This window comes from Cavia porcellus, unplaced genomic scaffold (assembly GCF_034190915.1).
Source record: "Cavia porcellus strain 051 isolate PalLab524CR breed Dunkin Hartley unplaced genomic scaffold, mCavPor4.1 scaffold_3, whole genome shotgun sequence".
NCBI classification, from domain to species: Eukaryota; Metazoa; Chordata; class Mammalia; order Rodentia; family Caviidae; genus Cavia; species Cavia porcellus.
The window spans coordinates 120,027,792-120,050,945 of record NW_026947486.1 but is presented as its reverse complement, the minus strand read 5'-3'; the positions used below and the strand labels follow the sequence as shown (position 1 = coordinate 120,050,945).

Below are 23,154 nucleotides of genomic sequence, written 5' to 3'. Positions count from 1 at the left end.
ATGGAGACCCACAGATGTGAGGTGCCTGTGCAGGGCCGCTGTGTTCTGTCATCTGTAAAGGGACAAAGACCTGAAAGAGCCTGGGGTTTAGCTCAGTGGCACAACTGCTTGCCTGGGAGGTGTGAGTTTGTGAGTTCGATCCCCAGTAAGACCTGGGAGAAAATAAGGGCCCAACACAGAGACAGATGCAGGCTGCTGTGGCCTGCTTGGCCTGTGGCTTCCGGGGTGCAGGTCTGCCGCCTATCTTGGTGGCCTGTCCCCACCTGGCCCAGCTGTGGACAGTTCTAGCCAGATTCGTTCAAAATCCTGCTATCTCAGCACCACCTGGCCTCACCTCCCCAAGATTCTGCCCCCACTGTCCCTCACAGTGACGCAGGGAAGGGCTTAACCCCTGCCCCATGAGGGCCCAGCGCAGTGTCACCCAAAGGGGGCCTGCAAGAGCTGGGTGCAGTCCCCGGGACCTGTCTGTTCTGGTTGCACCAACCAGGGCCAGCAGAGGCAGGGTCTCTGTGAGGGCCTGGGCTCCAGACACCAGCGTGACCCATAGGAGGCAGGGCTGCTGGCGCCAAGGGTCTTGGCCAGGGAGGGACTTCGGCCACCCTGGGAAAGGGGCGACCCCGCCCGCGACCTTGGGAGGAGTGGAGCTCTGCCTGCCCCCTCCGGGGAAGGTGGGGGAGGGAAAGGGGGACGGAGGTCAGGGCTCAGTCTCCAGTCCGGCCAGTTCAGGCCCCGGATGGGGAGGGGAAACTTCCGGGGGCCACAAGTCCAGGCTGAATTTTAATCACGCAGAGGGACCCAGCAGGTTAATGGGCAGGGGCAGGGGAGGAGCCAGGGCACACGGGGACCGCATAAACAACTCCTGTCATGCGGTCCCCCAGCAGGAGCACTCTGGAATGGCCCGCCAGCCCACGTGTGTTCCCTGCCTGGTGCCCTGGCTCCATCCTCTCCAGAAGGGGTGGCGAGGAAGGTTGACTGGTGGCCCTTTGACCCCAGGACACATTTCTCACTGAGTGGGAGGCGGGGTGGGGACAGATGGGGTGGACAGAAGCCACTGGGTGGAGAGGGGCTCCCTCGGTAGGCCCAAAGGCAACTTGAGGTTTGGGGGCCAGACAGCCAGAAGGGCTTGGATCCTGGGGTGCAGGGTGTGCAGGCTCACTGTGAGTCCTTGGGCCCCCGAGGACAAATGGGCCCAACAGGGTCACTGTAGCTGCCAAGCTCAGCACTCTGCCATTTTCTGGGTTCCCCAGAGCTGTTGTGCGGTGCTGTTGTGCTCCCAAGAAAACTGAAGCCAGGCGTAGTGCCACACACCTGTCATCTTAGTTCTTGGGAGGTTGAGGCAGGAGGGTTGCCTTCCATTTGAGGCCAGCTTGGGCCACATAACGAGTTCAAGACCAGTCTAAAGTACATAGTAAGATCCTGTCTCAAAAAAGCCCCTCCCCCGGAGCAAATGGCCCTCTGCTAGGCTTCTCCGGCCAGAGAGAAGCTGGGCTCCCCAGTAGGGAAACTGGCAGCCCCTCTGGCTGAGCAATGCGGGTTGACTGTGGTGTGATGTGTTTGTGGCCTCTCTTCATGCCCTGTCATCTAGGAGCTCAAGGACACGTGTGGCCACTGCCCCCCAGCTCTGGAGCAGGGGGACCAAGGTGTCTGCCACCCTCTCTCCTGGCCATCTGCACACCCAGTCGCCACCAGCGTCCCCTGGCAGAAAATGGCTTCCATGCAGAAGGCTGTCTGGTAGCTAAGTGGAAACCATGGCAACAGGAAGCAGGGAGGATATTCCCGTCACCCCGTGGAAAGGGCAGCCTATTTCTGGGACCTGACCCCAGTTATTCACTAGTTGTGTATTTTGCTGCGAATTTCAATTCTGGAGAGAGGCTGGCATGGCGAGGCTGGTTCCGAGGGTGGCAGTGAGTGGACAAGTGACCTGCTTTCCTTCCTGCTCCTGAAAGATTCCCCCTGGCACCAGCCTTCAAGGCCGTCTGCAGAGCTACACAAATGTCCAGCACCAATCTGCCTCCTGTCCAGCAGGAACAGGTGCCGGCGGCTGTTTAAGGGGTGAGTGGGCGTGCGGAGCCAAGATCCCACTGCCCGACCTGTGCTTCCCGGGATCCTGCAGAGGGGGCCTCAAAGGGGACTCTGTGGGGGGTGTCCTCACAGTGCGTGCACCTGCGTGCGTGCAGGGAGCTCTGCTCGCTCCCACGAGTCAACACACTCATCCGAGCCAGCACCAAGCGCGCCCCGCCGTGTGAGAACACACACACCTGCTCACGCGTGCGCGCGCGCGCGCGCTCACACACACACACACACACACACACACACACACACAATCTTCCGCGGGCAGCTTTTGGTGTAGACGGCTCTGCCCCCTAACGGTGGGCTGCGGCAGCACGCAGAGCTCCTGCGACTAGCTGGGACTGGGGTACGGGGTGTGGGGTGCGGAGTGTGGGGTGCGGTCTCAGGAAGCAAGGGGACAGAAGAGCAGACCAGGGTCCTCGCGATGCTGGGTCGGAGGAGGAAGCCTCAGCCGGAGCTCGAGCTCGGGGTGGAAGATTGCAGGGGGCTTCGAGCCTGGCCCTTCTCTCCAGCACCCAATCCTCGCCATTCCCGAGGTTCTACACCCCCAAGAACTTTGAAACGATCTACTTGCGGCAGAATCAGGTGGTGACTTGGCCAAAGGGACTTTGTGGCGCCACTGGCTGGGGCCACAGGAATGTATGCGGCCTGCGCTCTTCAAAACCCCTTGCCTTGGAGGCTTGAATAGCCACAGGGCAGGCACCGTTGAGCAATTCCTAATGCGCTTTGGTTGCAAAACATTCACTGATATGTGCTTACTGCTCCATTATCTGTTCCATTTAGTGGGTCTTAGATCATTGAGGTTGTGCAAGCCGTCAGTCACCATCAGATACTATCAGGCATCTTTATCACCCTCAGTAAAACCCTCTGCTCCAAGCCTCATTTCCCTTTCCCGCCCAACTTTCTGTCTCTGGTTTTACCTCTCCTGGTCTTTTGTGTAAACGGAATCATGATGGCGCGTTGCACGAGCCCTGTTCAGAGCCTTTGTCCCTTTTTAATTGGGTTTTCTGTCTTTTTTTTTTCAGTTTTTGAGACCGAGTCTTAGTATGAAGTTCAGGGCTAGCCTTGAGCTCACTTTGTGGCCCAGGCTGGTCTCCAACTCACAACGATTCTCCTGTCTCAGCCTCCAGAGTGCTGGGATTGCAGGAGTGCAGCACCACGCTGACCTGTCTTTTATTGTTGTATTGTAAGGATTTTTTATATATGCCATCTACAAGTCAGTGATCAACTGTGTGATTCACAAATAGGTTTTCGTTTTCTGTGGGGGATTCTTTGACGTGCAGAACTACTTACTTTTGAAGTCCAACTTATCGATTTTTCTTTTGTCGTTCATGCTTTTGGGTTATCTGAGAAATCACTGTCCCGTCCAATGTCATAGAGGTTTATACCTACTTTCTTTTTTTTTTTTTTTGGTGCCAGGGAGCGAACTCACAACCTCGCACTTGCCAGGCAGGCACTTCTATCACTGAGCTAAATCCCCAGCCCCCTACATCTGCTTTCTTCAGAGTTTTATAGTTGGAGCTCCTACATGTCCGTCCGTGATCCATCTGGGACTGTCCGTTGGTTCCCAAGCTGCTTGCTGGAGAGACGATTTTCTCTCCCATTCGGTGACCATGGCAGATCTCTGTCTGTGTCTGTCCCATTGCTTTGTGCTAAGTTTTGGAATTAAGAAGCACCGAGTCCTTTCACTGTTTTTTTTCAAGACTGTTTTGGCTATGCCAGGGTTATAGCACTGCCGCATGAATTCTAGCACACGCTTGTCCATTTCTGCAGTGTCGGTAGATTTTAATAGGGGTTGCCTTGAATTTGTAGATCAAGTTAGAGAGTATTGCCACTCTAACAGGATTATGTCTTTTGATCAGTGAATAGGGATTTCTTCTCATTTATGTAGATCTTCTTTTATACCTTTCAACAATATATTGGGTAAATCTTTGCCTTCTTTTAAAACTTATTTCTAAGTGGTTTTACTTTTTTTTTGTTGTTGTTGTTGGTACCAGGTATCAAGCTCACAACCTCACACTTGCCAGGCAGGCGCTTAATGCCACTGAACTAAATCCCTGGCCCTTTTCTGGTTTTGAGACAGGGTCTCGCTGTGTAGTGCAGGCTGGCCTCGAACTCATGGCAATCCTTTTGCCTCAGGCTCCGGAGTGCTGGGGTTACAGGTGTGTGCCACCACACCTGGCAGGACATCTTCTTCATTGCATTTGGTTGTTCACTGTTTAGAGATGCAATTGATCCTGCGACCTGCAACTTGGCCGAACTTGTTTATGTCTTGACTAGGCTTTTTGGTGTACTCCTGGGTATTTTTTGCATACAAGATCACACCATCTGCAAATACAGAATTTCGTGTCTCTCTTTCTAGCCTGGTTGTGTTGTATTATTTATCTGCTTGCTGTCACCTTAATATTGTCAGTCTTCTGCCTGTTGCCACCACGCTGTTGCACACGGCTTCCGTCGCCATATCCAGGCTGTCAGTTAAACCTCACGGTCAGGGCAGCAGAGAAGAGGCAGGAAGCAGGGAGGTGGAGCCCCCAGGTGGCTGGGAGGAGATGGGAGAGAGGGGCCAGGCCCTGCCCCTCTGGGCTCCAGGCTGCTTCACCCAGCGAAGGAGTCTGTGCTGATGCAGTCAGTTAAGGGCTTTGAGGCCATCCTGGACAGAAGAGGGGATGCAGGCATGGAGGAGCAATTCGTAAAGATGAACACAGAGCTTGGAGCGACCCTTGGGTCTCCTGGAGCCCCAGGCTCTAAGAAATGCAGGAAGAATTGCTCCCCTAGGACCTGGGCGGGAGTGCAGCCCTACCCACGCTCCGATTGCTGGCTTCCGGCCTCCAGGCTGTGAGAGAGCAATGGTCCTGTCTTCTTTCTTTCTGTCTGTCCATCTTTCTTTCTTTCTTTCCTCCTTCCTTTCTTTTTCTATTATTAGGGATTGAACCCAGTGCCTTCACATTGAGCTACATCCCACCCCCTTTTAATTTTTGAGTTTGAGACAGAGTTTTGCTAAATTGCTAAGTTATGAAGGCTGGGCTCGAACTTACCATCCTCCTGCCCTGGCATCACAGAGTGCCCACCATGCCCGGCTGGTGCTGTTTAAACCACCACCTCTGTACCTTCCTGTACCTCATTTTCAGATGTAGGAAAGTCATACAGGTGCCTCGTGTGAAGGTAGCACGCTCTGGGCCACGGTAATGTGTGCCAATCCATGAATACACAGCTCCTGCCTCTTCACTGGCCATTTGTTTCTGTGGCTGTGCCCTGGCCCTTGCCCCTGCCCACAAGGCAGCCCTCTCGAGTCCTGCTTCCGTAAGTGCTCCCCCCGCCCCGCGCCACCTGCTGTCCACCCAGTGTCCCTCGCCATCGCCATCGTGGATAGAGTGGACTTGAGTCTGTCCTGGGGGGCAGTGGAGGTGCGGGCAGTGCCTTTGGCACCTGGGAGAGGTGGTTTCCGGAGCTTCTTGCTGTGTTCCAGCTTGAGGATCTCAGCGGGAGCAGTACTGTGGGGACAGTCACCATTGGCCTGAGGACAGTAGCTTCAGGCTGAGGCTGGGAGCCTCTGGGCATGCTGCTGGCTGCTAAACACTTGTCAGACACACAGACAATGGGTCTGCTCAAGTCTTCTGCCCTGGCTGGTGGGCTCTGGGGGGTGGACTCCCCAGCAGCCTCCCACACTTGGGACCTTGCCTCCAACCCTTGCCCCAGCTCCCTCCCCAAGGAACCCTGTTCAGCCAGCCTTGTTTCAGGACTTCTAGGAGGGCACCCTCACAGGTCCCTTGTACCTCCTCCTTACCATCAAGTGGCCTTGGGCTGCCAATGTCACCACCTGCCTGCAGCTGTCATCTGGCCTGAGGGCTCCCTGGGCCTTCTGAAACCTCGCAGGCACTGGGCAGCCTGCCTAGCTGCCACCCATCCCTCTGCCTCATGCCTGCTTGGCTGGCCAGGCTGCAGCCACTCTCTGTGAGAAGACTGTGTCTTCAACAGCACGATTGCATAGGCTGGGACAACACCTGAAATCCCAGAATTGCATAGGCTGGGACAACACCTGAAATCCCAGAATTCTGGGAGGCTGAGATCGGAGGGTGGAGCGCTTGAGTCCAGCCAGGGCAATTTAGCAAGATCCTGTCTCAAAATAAATAAGGTAATAATAGTAATAATAATAATAAAGAATGCGGATGTAGCTCAGTGAGAATACCCTGGTTCAATTTCTAGTATCATAAATAAATGAAAAAGCTTTATTTAATAATTATAAACAATTATATAATATATAATATGTAATATTATGTAATAGTTATAATTCATATATCCTAAAATCCATCTATTTAAAACATACAGTTCAAGGGCATACACACATTTATTTTATTTTATTTTTTTTTAAATTTTATTTAAGAGGAAAAAGAGAAAAACACAAAACAAAACAAAGCGGTGTAAGGTTACACATAATACAGAACTACAAAAAAAAATAAATAACAGTAAGAAATCACCTGTTAATAGATTACATATTATCATCTTGGAAATAGTTGCTCAAGTCACAGTAACATTTATTTTTTTAACTTTGTTTTTTAGGTTTGTTGTTGTTGTTTTGTACCAGGGATCGTACTCACCACCTCACACTTGCCAGGAAGGCACTTATACTGCTGAGCTAAATCCCCAGTCTCCATTTTTCACTTGTTTTGAGCTAGGGTCTCACAATGTAGTGCACGCTGGCCTTGAACTCATGGCGATCTTTCTACCTCAGCCTCCTATGTGCTGGAGTTATAGGCATGCACCACCATGCGTGGCTCTTTATATATACACTAAAAACATTTTTTTTTGTCTTTTTGTTTTTAGTTTTGAGATGGAGTCTCACTATGTCATCTATGTTATCTTTGAACTCACTATGCAGCTTAGGCTGGCCCTAACTCACGGCAATCTTCCTGCCTCAGCCTCTCGAGTGCTGGGATGACAGGTGTGTGCCACCATGCCAGGAGTGTGTTTTCAGTATGTCAGTATATTCAAAGTTATGTGTCTGTCACCACAATCCAGTCCAGGACATCTCATCACTCCAAAAAGAAATGCTGTTTCTATGAGTGGTTGCTCCCAGCCCATCCGCCCCACCCTGGGTCCTGCTTCTGGCCCGCACACCAATAGCTCTTAACTCTTTGTGTCCCACTGCTCCTGTAAGTGACCTTGTGTGTGCTCACAGCGTATGCTGGAAGTTTCTTGGCGGAGCTCCTTTTCACAAACCTCAGGCCGCAGAGGCACCAAGTTCAAGCCTGCTGGTCTGGTGTTCCCAGCAGTGAGGACACTTCTGGGAGGCTCCTTGCAAAAAGGGAGCCACACTGCCAGGTGCCCAGCTGGCACTGCTGCTGTGAGCTAGAAGCGATGTTGGCTTGACAAAGGTCGCTCTGTTTGGAGCATGGATGGGCTGGGGAGAAGAGGGAGGCTGCTGAAGGAGACCCTGTGTGCTGGCGGTCACAGTTGGTGGCGGCCAGGTTCCCAGCCTCTGGCTGGGTCTGGCTGAGCTGAGATGGAGATGTGTGCGTCTGGGTTGCAGGTGGTAGGCTACGGAACACAGGAGGTGACAGGGGGCAGGGGCTGGCCCAGCTGAGCAGGGGTCTGGAACCACTACAGAGAAAACAGTGGGGTTCAGGGCCCAGTGTGTTGGGGTCTCTCTGCAGCAATGAGACAGACAGACCCTGTCTGAAACCTGACTTGGGTGCTGTTGCACCCTCCCCGCTAGAGGACAGGAAATTTCCATCCCTCCAAAATGAGCTTTTGTGGGGAGCAGAACAGACTTCACAAACTTGCAGCAAGGCCACTGGAGAACCCAGCAGCCCTCACTGTGGCTTTAGAGACAGAGTGATAAGGGCAGGAGACAGGACCAGCAGGCTGCAGAGCCGCACCAGGGCATGGCCAGGCTGGACAGAGCTTTCTGAAGCGTGAGGTGACACTGGGCTGCAGCCAGTTTCCTCCCTTGAAGGCCTCTGGGGAGGATGGCGGCAGAGGTGGCCAGGCACTCCTATGGCCCTGCTGGGCTCCGCCTGCCCTCTGTGAGCAAAGGCGCTGTTGTGGTTTAGATCTTGGATGGTGCAAAGCTCTCCTGCGTGTGGGAGTCGATCGGATGCTGGGCCACAGCACCCAACGATGGGGCCTTCCACGGACGAGGTGATGGCTGGCGTGCTGTCAGGGGAGGAGGTGGGTGGAGGTGGCCACCAGGTGACCTGGAAGGGTCTATTCTTGCTCCTGTTCCTCCCTGGCCACTGCTTCCCGGCTGCCATGGGGCGAGCAGCTCTCCCTCGCCAGGCCCTTCTGCCTTGGAGCAGCCGACTGTGCACTGAAACCTCTGCTCCCCTCAGTTTAGTGGCAGGTCCTGTGTCCCAGCTTCTCTGTGCTGGATCTTTCAGGAACTCACCGGGTGAGCCCAGGGTGGGGGCCAGGATGATGAGGGATAGTGCTGGCAATGGTCTGGTGAGTACTCTCACGGTGGGTGTGGCCTGCAGTGGGACAGGGGGCGCTGCCCCGAGGTCTGCCAGCTCCAATTGATGGCTGCTGGATTATTCATTTCTCAACCACTGTGCCAGGGCTGCTTGCCAGGAGAGAGCCCTGTGACCCAGGGTTTTAAACACTGATGTGCTCACCGAGTCATTCCCTTGACTCACATTTGCAGGCACCTATTTCTTGTGGATCCTGGGCTCCTCACACCACAAGAGACCCCAGGGAGAAGGAGGGGTTCATGCAGTGCCGTTTAACCGGCGAACAGCACAGGAGGCCAGGGGCTGGAGGGTAGCGCCACTGAGGTGCAGGAAGCATGTGTGTACACACATCTGTGCTGCGCAGGACAGATGCATGATATGTGTGTGTTCATGTATAGTACATATGGAGGCCAAGAGGCAGCAACCTGGTTTCCCAAGGCTGGGGGTGGTGTGGGGTGGCTCTCAGCTCACAGCAGACAGTCACAAGGGTGCTCGAGGCAGGACAGGGGCTGCACACACACACCCCCCCAAGTCACTGCGGAGGAGGGTGGGGGGCAGCAACACTGAGCCAGGAGACGTGAGGCTGGCAGGTGGAGAGGACTGGCATGTTAGGCTGAAGCCTTAGGCTTTCTCCGGAAATGGAGGTGCCCTGGTGTTAGGGAGTGCAGAGTAGCTCAGGTTTCAAGTTCAGGAAGCTCACTTGGGTGGCTTCTGTCATGGGCTGAATGCAAGCTCCTCAAAACATATCTGCTTCCGAATCCCAGACTCAGAGAATGAGACCTGATGTGGCAAAGGATCTTTGTAGATGCAGCCAATATTGGGGTGTGGATGTGAGTTCGTCCTGGGTCACCAGAGCGATGCTAATCCAGTAACGGTGTCCTTTGAGGAGACAGAGAATCCAGAGTCACACATTGAGGAGAAGGCCAAGCAAAGGTGGGGTGTGGAGACATGCATGTGGCATCATGCAGTCACAAACCAAAGGAGAATGAGGCTACGAGAAGCTGGAAGGGCAGGGAAGGGCTGCAGGAAGCACTGCTCTGGCCACCAGCACTGAGACAGGGTGCATTTCTGTTGTCTTTTAAAAATTTATTTTTGTCATATGTGGTGGCACATGCTTGTAATCTCAGCCCTCAGGAGGCTGAGGCAAGAGGATCACTGTGAATTGGAGGGCAGCCTGGGTTACACAGCGAGTTCAAAGCCAGCCTGAAATACATAGTGAGACCCCGCCTCAAAAAAATGTAAATATGGGTCTGTGCCTAGATCCCAAATCTCCCAAATGAGTGCACAACAAGGCCCAAATGAATGAGACATGTGGTCTGATCTTTAGGGCTCCAGGAGGCCCAAAACCCTCTGCAGAGTATTAATTCTGGTGGCTGAGACAGACAGTATCTCTGGGCACCTTTAGTTATTTAAACAAGGAAGAGGTTAGAGTGGAAAATGCAGGAAACCTGAACAGGATCTTGGGAGGGGATCAAATACCCCTCCAAGCAACAGATGATGCTAACTAAGGAAAACTATCCTAGGAGAAAGTCTCCAGGTGGCCTCAGCTGTGGCCTGTCTTGTCCCCCTCCCAGGGATCTCCTCGTTCTCAGTTCAGCCATGTCTGGGCCAAGCCACAGCCCTGCACATGTATTCAGCTCCAACAGCTCCAACATATCTATCTATCTATCTATTATGTATATGATTTATTTTTATGGTTTTTACAAATATTGTTTATTTTAATGGCACTGATGCAAAGTTCATTTAAAACCCAGACCCTGAGCCTGAAAGTAAAAATAAAATTACCATTAGTGTTATGCAGTCTAGACTTCTGCATGAGTTACTCTATTAATTGCTAATGAAAATTAGACCGCTTCTGGGATCTTCTGCCAAGTTTTTTTAAGTCTTAAATTAAAATTCTGTCTCCTGAGTGAAGCCAATTTTGTACTTAGTCCCTGGTCTCACCACACCTGTCATCTTCACTTCAAAACCGATCTTCCTCTTCTTTTGGGCCGGACCCCTAGACATGAAACTTCAAGTTAAGGAAAGGTCCTTTTTCCCACGGTTTGGTTCTCTAAAAAACTTCCACTGGAAGTCATGGTCCTGGAGCAAAGCAGTTCTCAGCCCAAGTACAGGGCCAAGTGGAAAGTCATTAAGAACAATTGCATTGGTTGATTGTACTCATCACAACCTGAAAAGGCACAGTTCTGAAAAAGATGGTTTCTCTATGCATGCGCATCACTTTTAGAAAGGCCAGGACACGGTGAGGGAGCTGAGGTTTGATCACTGAAACCAGCACCAGGAAAATAAACAGTGATGAAGGCTGACCCTTGGGATTCAAGTTACCACGCTTCAGAGAAGACAGGGGTGCCAGTTCTCATTTTCCTTTTGGATACCACATTATGAAAGAAGTATTTTTAAAAAATACAAGAAGATTGAGGCAAAAGAAAAAACCTGCAAAGAATATCTAACCCTTTAAATGACCGCCTGCTTGGTCCTGATCACCTTCAAAATCACTTTTTCCGTCCCAGTGCTTTTGCAGTGTGCTGGTCAGCGGTGCTCTGACGCTTACAAGAAACCCGGTCCCTTTTCCTATCCCTGTTGTCTTTAGTCACTTGTTTTGTCTCAGCAGTCCTAGGACATTAACCAGCTGGAAAGGGGACAGGACTTGGGGAGCACGCCAGGGAGGTGTGGGGTGCTGAGGAATGGGAGGAAGCTGGACAGATGGGGAGGTAGGAGGTGGAGATTTCCAAGTCACCCCACAGGAGGGCTTTACCTCTTCTTATTTCCAGTGACCTCAAATCGTTAACAATTTTCTGACTGTCAGAATGACCCGCGCCACTGTCACTAGCTTAGGAGTCCCTTTGGTGCTCTATGTCCCTAATACCTGATACCCAATTTCTTGTTTGTGGAAGACACGAATGAAATATGGGAGGAGTGCGTGGGTCTGACATCTCAGCGTTCATTCAGCAAACATTTATGAAGCTCCTACTGGATGCCAGGTTTAAATCTGTTAGATTCACCTGGATACCCTTAATGTCTTCATTAGAAAAGGCTCTCTTCGCCTTCCACACAGCACTTCCTTCAGGTTTCATCGGTATGCATGTTCGGACAGGTTTGAAAATCTGGATTGGGTTTTACCAATACTAACGTCTCTCATTAGTGCTAACTGCCCATTCACAAGGCCATGACACCTAAGTCGCCAAAGGGATCTATCTTCGCACCGCCCTCAGTTTGAGCAGTCAGTTTCTGCTGGGGCGGGGAGCGAGTCTGGGATTCCCAGGGGCGGGGCAATCTGCTCCCTGGCTCAACCTTGGGAGTCAGATCCGGGTGTGAGTTTCCCGGAGGCGGGGCGTAAATTTCCAAGAGGCGGAGTGTTCGGGTTCCGAAGGTGAGCAGGCGCACACAAGCCCGGCTCTCGCGCCGTGGGCCTCTGCGCCTGCGCCCGCGCCTGCGCCGACCACGCTCAGCCGGGCCTCCTTCCGTTGCGCAGCCGCACTCGCCCGACGGGGGGGCGGGGCCTGCGGAGCAGGGCGGGGCCGCCGCGCCCGCCGCGAGGACCCCCGGAGCCGGCCTCGGCGCGCCGGGGGCGCTTCCCCCTCCCGAGGAGCTTTTGGGCCGCGGGGCGAGGCCTCATGGAGGCCGTGGGCCCGGAGAGCTGCAGAGGAATCGCGGTGTCTGGGGCTGAAGGCCGGCCAGCGCTGGTGGAGAGGGTGCACTTTCGTGTAACAAGGTTCATCATGGAGGCAGGTAACCGCTGCCCGGGAGAGGCCTGGGCAGAGGCGGGGATGCCCAGCTCAGGGCTGGGGCGTCTGCCTTCCCGTCCTGCCTGACGCGCTGGCCTTCAGCCAGCCACGAGGCAGTCCGGAGATCCGATTGCACTGAAGGGCAAGCAAGCCGGAAGCCGGGGCGCGGTCTGGACGGACCTCCAGTGCTACCATCTGTCTACTCCGAGGGTCATGTCAGCAGCACTTCCTTAATCTGGACCTTTCTGGAATGAAGGGTCCTAATGTGTAGACCTTGACATACTAAAAGCTCTAGGCATCACTTCTTCGTTTTGAGACAGGTTGTGGTTTACTAGTTCAGACTGATCTTAAACTCACTACCCCAGGCTAACCTCAAACTCACAGAGGTTCTCCTGCCTCAGCCTCCCGAGTGTTGTGACTGCAGGCATGCGCACTACACCCAGCTCTTGAAGGACTTCTTAAAGAAACTTACACCATTTGACCTTGCCGTTTGTAGTTGAAGATGCCCTGTCCAATCCCTGGAACATTGGAGTGGGCTCTTATATAGCAAAACAGGCTGCAGATGCGATTATCCTAGATAATTGGGGCGGGCCCATTGTCACCATGCCTGTTCACAAAGGAGGGAGGTGACAGGAGCCACAGGCAGGAGGAGGCCAGGGGGTGACAGAAGCATGCTTAGGATAGGGAAGAAGCCACCCCTAGGGGCTCTAAAAGGAAGGGACATGGATTGTGTTAGGGAGCCTGCAGGACGAAGCCTGTTGGCATCTCAACTTCACCCCCAAAGGGGGCTTCTGCTCAGAGATCCAGGGCTCTTTCAGCTGTTACAGTAGCCACAGGGCACCACTTAGGTAGAAGAGACAACCTGAAGGGTTACTTGTTGACTGATTTCCACCTTCTGCTAGTCTATAGGATGTCATTTAACTTTGTCTGGTTAACCCTGGTCTTTGGAACTGGTTTTAGTTCTGTGACCCAGCATGATGTTTCTCTTCCTTTTCCCTTTGTTTTGCGTTTTTGAAACAAGTAGTGCAGACTTGCACTCATCATGTATTAGCCCGGGCTAGCCTCAAACTTGAAGTGACTCTCCTACCTCAGCCTCCTGAGTACTGGGATGATAGGTGTGTACCGCCACCTCTGGCTCCGTGCAGTGATTCTACGAACCTGTCCAGGGCTGGAGTGGTGCTGGCAAGCTCTGAGCCCTGAAAGGTAGCACTCTGCACGCTGTGGGTTCCAAGGCCCACTCACTTCTTGATGTGTGGGTCTCCTTTTCTGGGGCCTAGCCGTGGCTCAGTGTGCTTTTTCTTCACTCTGTCCATGGTTGCCTTCTTCAGCAGTCACCTGCTTGCTTTTGTCACCTTTTCTGCGAAATAGATATGTGGCAGTGGATGGTCCTTTCTTGGCTCTGGTTTACAAGTTGACAGGCCCTGGGGTGACCAAGTGGTACCCACATCCTTGCTTGTGGGGTAATGCACACCCTGCAGCATCTAGTTCCTTGCCTCCTGCAAGGGTGCCTGGATTTGAACACTGACCTCGGCCCTTGCCAGTACCCCGGAGCCTGGGAGGCGCCTGCTCTGATCTGGGTGGGACTTGCATCCCTGTCCCCAGCACAGCAGGTGGGGAGGGCTGGGCTGAAGAACTCTCCCATCTCTCTGCAGGTGTCAAGCTTGGGATGCACTCCATTCCCATTGCCACCGCGTGCACCATTTACCATAAATTCTTCTGTGAGATCAACCTGGATGCGTATGACCCTTACCTGGTCGCCATGTCTGCCATTTACCTGGCTGGCAAAGTAGAGGAGCAGCACCTGCGGACCCGAGACATCATCAACGTGTCCAACAGGTACTGACATCCCCAGGGCCCCGGCCTCTGGTGCCAGTGGGAGGCAGCTGCATTGGCTTGACCAGGGGCCAAAGTGCTGGCCACAAAGGTGGGAAGGAGCCTGGGGTCAGGAGCCTCGGACTGTGTGGGTGGGAAGCTTGCAAGGCCTCCTGGGGCAGAGATCAGGTCTGAGCAGAGGGAGCTGCAGAGTTCTGTTGGGAGAGCTGTCCAGAGCACACACTCCCAGCTGGGCAGCCGTTGTATTTAGCAGACATGAGAAGCTCATTCCCCACTTCCCACGAGCTGCCGTGGGCTGTGGGCTGCATAGTGGCGCCGCTGCTGGCAAAGGAGGCAGGAGTCCAGCCTCCAGGGCCAGGGGCCTGGGAGACAGCCGAGAGGTTCACAGAAAGTTCCCAGGTAGCACGTGTCATGAACCTTTCCAGGAACTCATCAGGAAAAAAGCCATTTCGTTCTGCTTCTTTATTATCAATCGGGTGGCGAAACAGCGCTGCCCACCCCATCCACCTGGCGGGTTTGTGCTCTCCAGGGAGAGGTTGGGATGGAAACCCGTGTGCACCTGGGGAGGGCGGCTGCAGTCCTGTGCTAATTGCCTGGCCCCAGCAGGGAGGTGCCGCAGGAGGGGGAGTTGTGTGGCACCCTAATTAGGAGTAGGCATGGGGAGCAGCTCGTCAGGAGGGTGAGTCACTGGCGGGGTGCTGAGTGTGTCCTTCGAACCCTGTTCCCGGATGTTTGGGGCAGCTTGTTTAGAAGTGTCACCAACACAGAGCAAGGGCAGAAAGGCCTGGCGGGAAGGAAATGGAAAGCTGAGAAGTCTTTGGCTTTCAGGATAAACATCCTGGCCTAGGCAGGTGGGGCTCTCGGTGCGCAGCTCAATCGCCGGCAGCACTTGGCAGCTTGTTGCGTGATTGCAGACAGTCCTGTCTGGCTAAAACGAGAGCCAGCCTCTTGCCTCAGTTGCTCACAGTCTCCGTGGTACACCTAGTCATGTAGATAAGGAGTGCACCTCCCGAGGGACGCTGTGGACTGTACGTGGGCACCACAGCCCGACAGGGGCGCCCTTCTCCCTGGCTGTGCCAGAAGCATCACCGTCCCTCTCGCAGGTACTTTAACCCAAGCAGCGAGCCTCTGGAGCTGGACTCACGCTTCTGGGAGCTGCGGGACAGCATCGTGCAGTGTGAGCTCCTGGTGCTGCGAGTCCTGCGCTTCCAGGTATCCTTCCAGCACCCTCACAAGGTACGTCCCCAGCGCTGCTGCCAGTGCTGCCTGGGCTCCGAGTTGGCCCTGTGCTCTGTCCCAAAGCCCTTCCCTGCTAGTGCCGCAGGAGCAGAGCCTCGAGCAGCTGAATCAGCCGCCTCCTGCCCGTGCTGGGCTCCTCCGGCCCTTGGGTGCAGCCTCTTCCCGCCTGCCTTTCTCTTGGATGTGAGTGGGCTTTGCAGGCTAGTGGCCTCGGGCTTGCCCATGTGGACGTGACGGGATGCGCTTGGTCCTTCCTCCGCTACAGCCCTTCCTCTTCCCGCCTCCCCCAGCCCTGTCTTCTTCTGTGGTAGCCTCTGTTCTGCTTTCCCAGCCTGGAATTTTGTGTTTTAATTTGTTTTGAGTCCATATAGAGAGTTGTTTGCCTGAGCCGGGCATTTATACCTAACTCGAGCCTCTCTGTGTTCATCCCTTTTCTTGCAAATGGTCTCATTCTGCTTGCTGTCTGTCGCCACGAGCTGGGCTAGGTCAGGGGCTTCCTGCCACATCGTTGTCCCTAGGCGGTGCCATTCTATCCAGCTCTCCCCATGAGAGTAGCTGACGCACTGAGTTCAGTGATACCATTTTCACTTCTGGGCCGTGGAGGTCTCGGGAGGCCATTCAGACAGTGGCTGAGGGCTGGGCTGTAGGCTAGGACCACTGTTCTCTTTCGAGGGACTCTTTAGGAGGTAACACTGAATCCCCATGCAGCTGGAAGGAATAACCCAAAGTGACCCCTGTCCCCTTTGTCCAGCACCATCAGTGAGGCGACTCTGGCAGGTCAAAGCCAGGATGCTGGCTTCGTGTGTATTGTGTTGGCCACTGTGCCGGTGCAGGAGAACGCCAGCCACCCAAGGGCCCTTCTTGTGCTAGACTCCTGATACCTCTGGCCTGGCCTTTGATGTCCCTACAGCAGTCACAGTGAATCCTTGTCACCATCCCGGTGGCAGATGGAAAGAGCGTTGGCCACTGTGACGTGGACTTGCCCAGGCCAGCCTTGAGCCTGGACTGGGACCTGAGTTGCTGGGAGTCTGCCGCCCCTGCCCTTTGTGAGGCCCTTCCTCGGCACACACGCACGGCTCATTGTCTGCACGGGCTCCCGCCTAGATAGGTGCTGCCCATGCTCTGCGCATGTGTGAGTCTCAGGCTGAACCCACTGCCCTGCTGGGGTCCTGGAGAGGCTGCAGGCAGGCCTACTATCACTTTAGCTCCTTGGTACCAACTAGAGAAACCTCTTGCCACTGTCTAGTCCTGAAAGCAGCGCCTCGAGGCAGGTCGGGGTGTTCACTGTTCTGCAGAAGGATTTCCCATGGTGGCCACCATGGGGCCTGGGCCAGAGGGATTGTGGGAAGGATGGCCATCCTGGCAGCATTCCATTAGACCTGTGTGTGGGGGAGTGGGCCCCGCCATGGACATAGAGATGTGTTAAAGGAAGAAAACCTATATATCGTCTGATATATCGTCTGGTCCTTCATTTATAAGACAAAGCAGAGTAGGCTTTTTAAAATATTTAATGCAGAACCAAAAAACTTGTATATGCATGTATGGGTGTGTATTTTTTTTTCTTTCTCCTTTTTTTTTTTTTTTTTTTGAGAAACGGTCTCACTATGTAGTCCAGGCTGACCTTGAAATCACTATATAACTGGGAATGGTGATGCACATGTGTAATTCAACACTTGGGAGGCTGAGGAAAATGGATCACTGTGAGTTTGAGGTCAGCCCCAGCTACATCGTGAACTCAAGGCCAACCTGAACAAGGCAAGACTAGACAAAAAATGTCACTATGTAGCCCAGGCTGCCCTCATAGTGATCCTTCTGCTTCAGTCCCCAGAGTACTGCAGTGACAGGTATGTGCCATCACACCTGGCTTACATTTTTTTGGGGGTTGCTGAACCTGGGGCCTCATGTGTGCTAGGCAAGTGCTATACTACCACTCCACCCCACCCCCTCCTCGTCCTACATAGTTGGGGGCCTGGGAAAGTTGGTTGTTTGGGATCGTGGATTTCTAGTTGCATGCTGGGTGCCCCTGCCCTACCTGCCCATGCACGGGAGGTGGACACATGTTCCCAGCAGCAGTCAGAGCCCCAGGCCTCAGCTTAAAAGAAACGTGGATGGGCCACATGTGGGTTTAGAAGTGGGAAGTGGGCTGGGGATTTAGCTCAATGGCATAAGCCCCTGCCTGGCAAGCCACGAGCTTGTGAGTTTGATCCCTGGTACCAAAAAGATGTTAAAGAAGTGGGAATTGACATGTTATAGACAGAGGGAGAATGGGGGTTGTTTCCTGGTGAGGTTAGCGTGTCACTAATGCAGGCTAGTTAGTGTTATTGTCATTATTATTTTGAGAGTGCTGGGGGCAGGGCTGTGATGAAAACAGCGCTGTACACTGGTGAACTCTGGCGCAGAATAGCCCTTTCTTTGTTAACGTTCCCGGGTTTTCTTCTTGTACAGTAAACCCCTCTGCCATCCCATCACAAAGCAAGGATGGCCTGAGTGGGTTTCCCTGGCTCTGGCCTGGAGAATGGGAGTGGCAGGTGTGGGCCCTTGGGTGGCGGATGGTTTCAGGCAAAGGTAGCCAAAGTGCAAAGGCCCTAGGGTGGACTGAGCCCAGTGCATCCTGGCCCATCAGGAGGCGGTGCAGTTGCTGAGAGAGGGAGGCAGGGCTTTTTCCTCAGTGACCCGGATGTGCATGCCTGCGGCAAGCAGGGGCAGGTGGAGCCAAGCAAGGTGTTGCCCTGGTTGACATGCGTGTCTTTGCAGTACCTGCTCCACTACCTGGTTTCCCTCAAGAACTGGCTGAACCGTTACAGCTGGCAGCGGACTCCCATCTCTGTCACAGCCTGGGCCCTGCTGCGGGACAGCTACCATGGCGGGCTGTGTCTCCGTTTCCGGGCACAGCACCTGGCCGTGGCCGTGCTCTACCTGGCTCTGCAGGTCTACGGAGTTGAGGTGCCTGCTGAGGCTGAGGCTGAGAAGCCGTGGTGGCAGGTGAGGTGGCGGTGCGGTACCCTGGGCCCTGCATTGCCCCTTCCCTTTCACAGACCCCAGCGTGGCACTCGAAGTTCCTTTTAGTCATCTGCACAGTCGGCTGCCAGCCACTAGGGAATGCTGATGGTTTGGCGACGCCCCATCTGAGTAGGCTGGGGCCTGATTTCCCCATCAACATCCACTGTGGCCCTAGAGCCAGATATTACTTGCAGTGTGTGGAGCAGCAGCCCTGGCCTCCACCCAGACATGACCAGGTCACCCCTTATTGCAAACCACTGAACTGACCCAAGACATCACTGAGTCATTCACTTAATGAATTGAGTGGGGATGTTATCAACTGAGAGGTGCATAGATGGGGTGCCATTTGACAAGGATGGATGGAAGAGGGGAGATAGGGATGGATAGAGGGTAGGTGGTGAGATAGATGATGGAAGGGTAGATGGATGGATGAGCTAGATGGTAGGTAGGTAGTGGGTGGATGGGTGAGGTAGATGGTGGGTGGGTGGGTGCAGGTTTGGATGAGGTAGATGGTGGGTGGGTGGATGTTAAGTTTGTGAGCACACCCAGACCTACCCAACCTACGTGCCCTTGGTAGACAATACATTGAAATGTGTCTCAGAGGAGCTCTGTGGCTGGTGGGGCGCTGCTCTGCAGAAAGGTCACATTTTCTTGGCACCTTCTTCTGTGGCCTACTTGTCCTCTACAGGAGACCTGATCTTTCTTTCTCCTTTCTTTCCCATCCCATCCTATCTAGGTCAGGCACACAGGTGGCACTGGGGTATCTCTGATTCAGCACAGCCGTGGCTGCAGGCCCCCAGCCAGATGTGGCCCTGAGTTTGTGTGAGATGAGGGCAGCTGCGTGCGCAGACAGTACTGTGCCAAGGGGCTGCGGCCTCAGCCTGCTGAGGACATCTGGGGAGCGTGGTGGTCCTGCTCCTCACGTGCCCTGCTCTTTTTTTTTTTTTCTGCTAAGATCTTTAGATCCAAAAATAAAGGTCATTTGTATTTCTTTTTCTTTTTCTTTTTTTTTTTTTTGTCTTTTTCCTTTTTATCGGTACTTGGGATCAAACTCACGACTGCCTGCTTGCAAGACAGGTGCATATGCCACTGAGCTAAATCCCCAGCCCACATGCCCCGCTCTAACGTCACCCTTGTTCCTGCTGTCTGCTGGGGCTTCTGTTTTCCTGTGCCATCTTTCTTCCCTAGCCTGTGAATGGCACTTGATAGGCAGCGCCGCCTCTGCATCCCATGCTGGAGTCTCCCAAGGGGAGTACCAGTGGCACTGGCCTGGTGCAGCTGGAAGTGGCCCTAGCACTGCTCAGCCTGGGAAGAAGTTGCCCTTTCTGGTTGGCAGCTGGGTACTCACGTGGCTGTTCTTCAATCTCCTCCTCCTCCTCCTCTTCTTTTGTCTCTTTGAGACAGAGTCTCCCTATGCAGTTCAGGCTGGCCTTGGGCTCACTTTGTTCAGGCTGGTGTTGAACTTGCAATGATTCTCCTGCCTCAGCCTCGTGATTACTAGGATTATAAGAGTGCGCCACCATATCAGACTTTTTGCCCAGCTCTTCTTAAAGACCATAAAACTCAATGTCACCTTTTTGGGATGGCTCAGGGCTGCGTGTAACAGGACCTTACAGAATCCAGAACCTTTTTGAGCAGTGGGGTACAAGGTCAGCCACCTTGGATAAGCCATCCTGGGGGGGCCTCAGCTGCACCCTACTGGGAAGTTCATGGCTGATGCTTTGTGCACGTGTGTGTTTTGTTTTGTATTTTGAGACAGGGTCTTCCTGCATAGTCTGGCCTTGAACTCACTATGTAGCCCAGGCAGATAGCCAGTCATCCTGCTTCAGCCTGCCGAGTGCTGGGATGACGGGTGTGCGGCACCATGTCTGGTGTATCGGATGCTGGAAACACTTCTCACGCGCTCTCAGCTGTTGCTTCTTGCAGTCACTGCCTCCTGTCCCTTCAGCCTGAGAGCCCAGCGCTTCCCAGCTACCAGCCAGCCTGCACATAGGCCCCTGTGGGTTTGGGCTTCAGGAGGTACATCTCTGGCTGCAAGATGAGTGGGGGCAGCAGTGCCAGCAGTGGGCACAGAGTTCCGGAAGGCTCTGAGTGCAGAAGTGCACCTGGGGCCCCCTGTGCTGTTTCCAACAATGGGGAGGGCCGGGTACAGGGGAGAAACTGTAGAGCGCACAGTCCAGCCATTGCCATGCATCCCCACCCATCTGCAGAATTCCCCCGTGTGACCAAGCCCTGTCCCGGGAGACACTGGTTCTCCATGGCTCTGTGTGGCCCCTGTGGATCTGTGATTGTCCTGTGTGTCAGTGTGTTCTTCTTTTTGGATTCATTGATTGATCGATTAGTTTGGCCTCACTGTGTAGTTCAGGCTGGCCTTGAACTCACTGTGTAGCCCAGGCTTGCCTGGAACTCACAGAGGTCCTCCTGCCTCAGCCTCCCAAATCCTGGATGACAGGCACGTGCCCCTTTCCCCAGCTGTCCCTTCCTTGAGAAGGCTGTAACAGGCGGCGCAGGGATGGTCCATCCACACAGGATTCATCTACTCATCTGCGTACATTCGAGGAGCTGCTCCTCTTTGGCTATCAACACTTGGCTTTTGTTTTATTTCTAGCGCTTTGGAATGGTCACGTCTCAGCACGGGGTCCCCAGGACACACAGGTGGGGGCTGCGGAGGGACCTCCTTTCTTAGGAGATTTAGGTGGGGCAGACTAAGGTCCAGGTCTTGCCCGTGGGCTTAACTTTGTAGGTGCCTTGATCCCCTGGGCAGCCACCCTGGCCGCAGGATTGCTGCTTCGCCCTTTACTTCCTCTTGTTGTAGGTGGGGGGAGTTCCCCAAAGCAGCACCACCTCACTCACCGGGGACTCCTGGACTCCACAGACCGTTAACAAAAGGACGCCGTGGTGCAGGTGTCTGAGTCAGGAGCCAGGAGAGGTCAGCGGGAGTGTCCAGGGGCCTGGTGGGGTGCAGACGGCTTGTGCGGGACCTTGTTACCCAGGAGACCCTCAAGCCTCATGTCTGGGGGTTCTTAACAGGGGGGTGGCGTAGGCTTGAAGCATCGAGTGGCTGACACTGGTGGCTTGGGTCCTAGCCACCCAGAGGTCCAGCTGGCACCATGTTGCCCAAGGTGCCTACTTGTGTGTGGCGCCAGCATAGACTGCCTGGCAGGACCCTAGACCCAGTGAAAAAAGCAAGGTACTTTCACCAGGCAGAGTCTTCAGGGACTTAGCACTCCTTGCCTGGGATGTCTAGGAGGCTCAGCCTGTGGCCCGGGCCTGGGAGCTGGTGCCCAAGGACATGTGTGGTCTAGATGCCTCTCGAGAGCTGGCCAGGCTGGGCCCAGGTCCTCTTGGACACCTGTGTCCTTCGGCATCACTCTTAGAGACCTTGAGCTTGACAGAAGCACCATGGAGGAGGCAGGAGCCTGTGGCTTGGGCCGTCTGTCACCCATTCCTGTGTGACCGTGCTTAGCTAGGTCCTCTGTCCTGTCCATCTGGAGTGGTCTCTGCCTTGTGAAGTCTCTGACCAGTCCAGCAGGTGGGAGTCCCCATGTCCCCACCTGCTTGGGACATGCCGAACTGTGCTGGTGGTGGCGCTGGTGGAACACAGAGGCGTCTAATCGGAGCCTGTTTTCCTTCTCCTCCCCAGGTGTTTAGTGACGACCTTACCAAGCCAATCATTGATAATATTGTGTCTGATCTCATTCAGATTTATTCCATGGACACAGAGATCCCCTAAGGCCCTGGCCCAGGCCTGCCCAAAGAGAAGCCCAGGATGGCCGGCTGCCTGGGGACGGTGCCACCATGTTGCTGTGACGGCCGGTCCCCAGAGGACCAGCTGGAAGGACTGGTTGTACTGCTGGAGGCGATGACACGCTGCTGCTGTGACTGTCCCTAGCAGCCGTGGTCCCCATAATGCCGGGAGCCGCACCTCTGGTGGGCAGGCAGGGAACACACAGTGTGCCGCTGCCCGGGTGGCCGCTTCTGCGTTTGTCCTTTGAGAGGACGCTGGCATGATGTCACTGGCAGGGAGGTTGGAGGACAGGTGGGACTGAACCCCTAGGGGTTTTTAAGCCAGATTTATAGAAAGTGTGTCTCGCACTATAGATGGCATTTTATTTTGTGTAATAAAAGGTGACGCAAATCAGCAGACCCTTTTGTGTGACTCTGAAACCCGCGCTGCCCTGTGAGATGCGATTGCCTTTGGAAGGCGCTGGGTCCTTGTCACCATTCCTGGAGGAGTGCTGGAGCTGAGTGGCCTTAGGAGGCTGGCGGGCACCATCCCAGGGCAGCGGAGGTCCTAAAGGGAGTCCAGGCAGACTCCAAGATGCAGTACCCTGCGTGCTGTGCAAGGTTGGGCAGGACACAGCCAGTGCAGGCGTCGCTTCCCACGGGAGACTGGGTCGGGCCCATCCGTGTGTGGCTGGAACCATCCCAGCTTAGTGTTCGCATGCCCCAGAGGCACTTTCCACCATGCGGCCTCCACGCCTGTCTATCTGACACCCACAGCTCCTGGAGCGCAGTGATGGAGGCTGAGAGCCGGGTCCCGGCAGGCAGGGCTCAGGGCAGACCTTGCCCTGCTGCCGCCTGTGCCTTCTGCCACTTAGAATGGACCTTGGTGGCAGATCTTCTCCTTCTGGCCGCCTCACCTTAGTTGCCTATCACTGCCTGTCACTTCCCCGAGTCCCATCGGGCTTGTGCCAGGATACTGATGTGACCTTCCTTGGGCTACCAAGTGTGAGGTCTCCGCCTTTGGAAGGCCTGGAAGGGCTTGGTGTCTTCTGCCTCTGGTCCCGCCTATGCCTCCCCAGGATGTAGCAGCCAAGAGAGGGATTGGGGCGAGCACC

The 23,154-nt window shown here is 54.4% G+C and overlaps 1 protein-coding gene across 12 annotated transcripts in view; it reads left to right on the top strand.

Annotated features, from left to right (window-relative positions):
- The window catches only part of Ccnq (cyclin Q), a 40,375-nt gene extending 17,918 nt beyond the window's left edge, over positions 1-22,457 (top strand). Inside the window, exons 1-7 of one of the 12 annotated variants that reach the window (XM_063246569.1) lie at positions 12,003-12,245; positions 13,894-14,077; positions 15,178-15,310; positions 18,068-18,295; positions 20,922-20,968; positions 21,129-21,242; positions 21,957-22,134. In XM_063246569.1, coding sequence (XP_063102639.1) covers positions 12,131-12,245; positions 13,894-14,077; positions 15,178-15,310; positions 18,068-18,295; positions 20,922-20,968; positions 21,129-21,225 — 804 coding nt within the window. In that variant the 5' untranslated portion in view covers positions 12,003-12,130 and the 3' untranslated portion in view covers positions 21,226-21,242; positions 21,957-22,134. Of the gene's footprint in view, positions 1-12,002; positions 12,246-13,893; positions 14,078-15,177; positions 15,311-18,067; positions 18,296-19,049; positions 19,310-20,072; positions 21,243-21,956 lie in introns of those variants that run through there. The other 11 variants (XM_063246568.1, XM_063246566.1, XM_063246567.1 and 8 more) reach the window with 11 other exon arrangements.
- Positions 22,458-23,154: the final 697 nt, after the last annotated feature.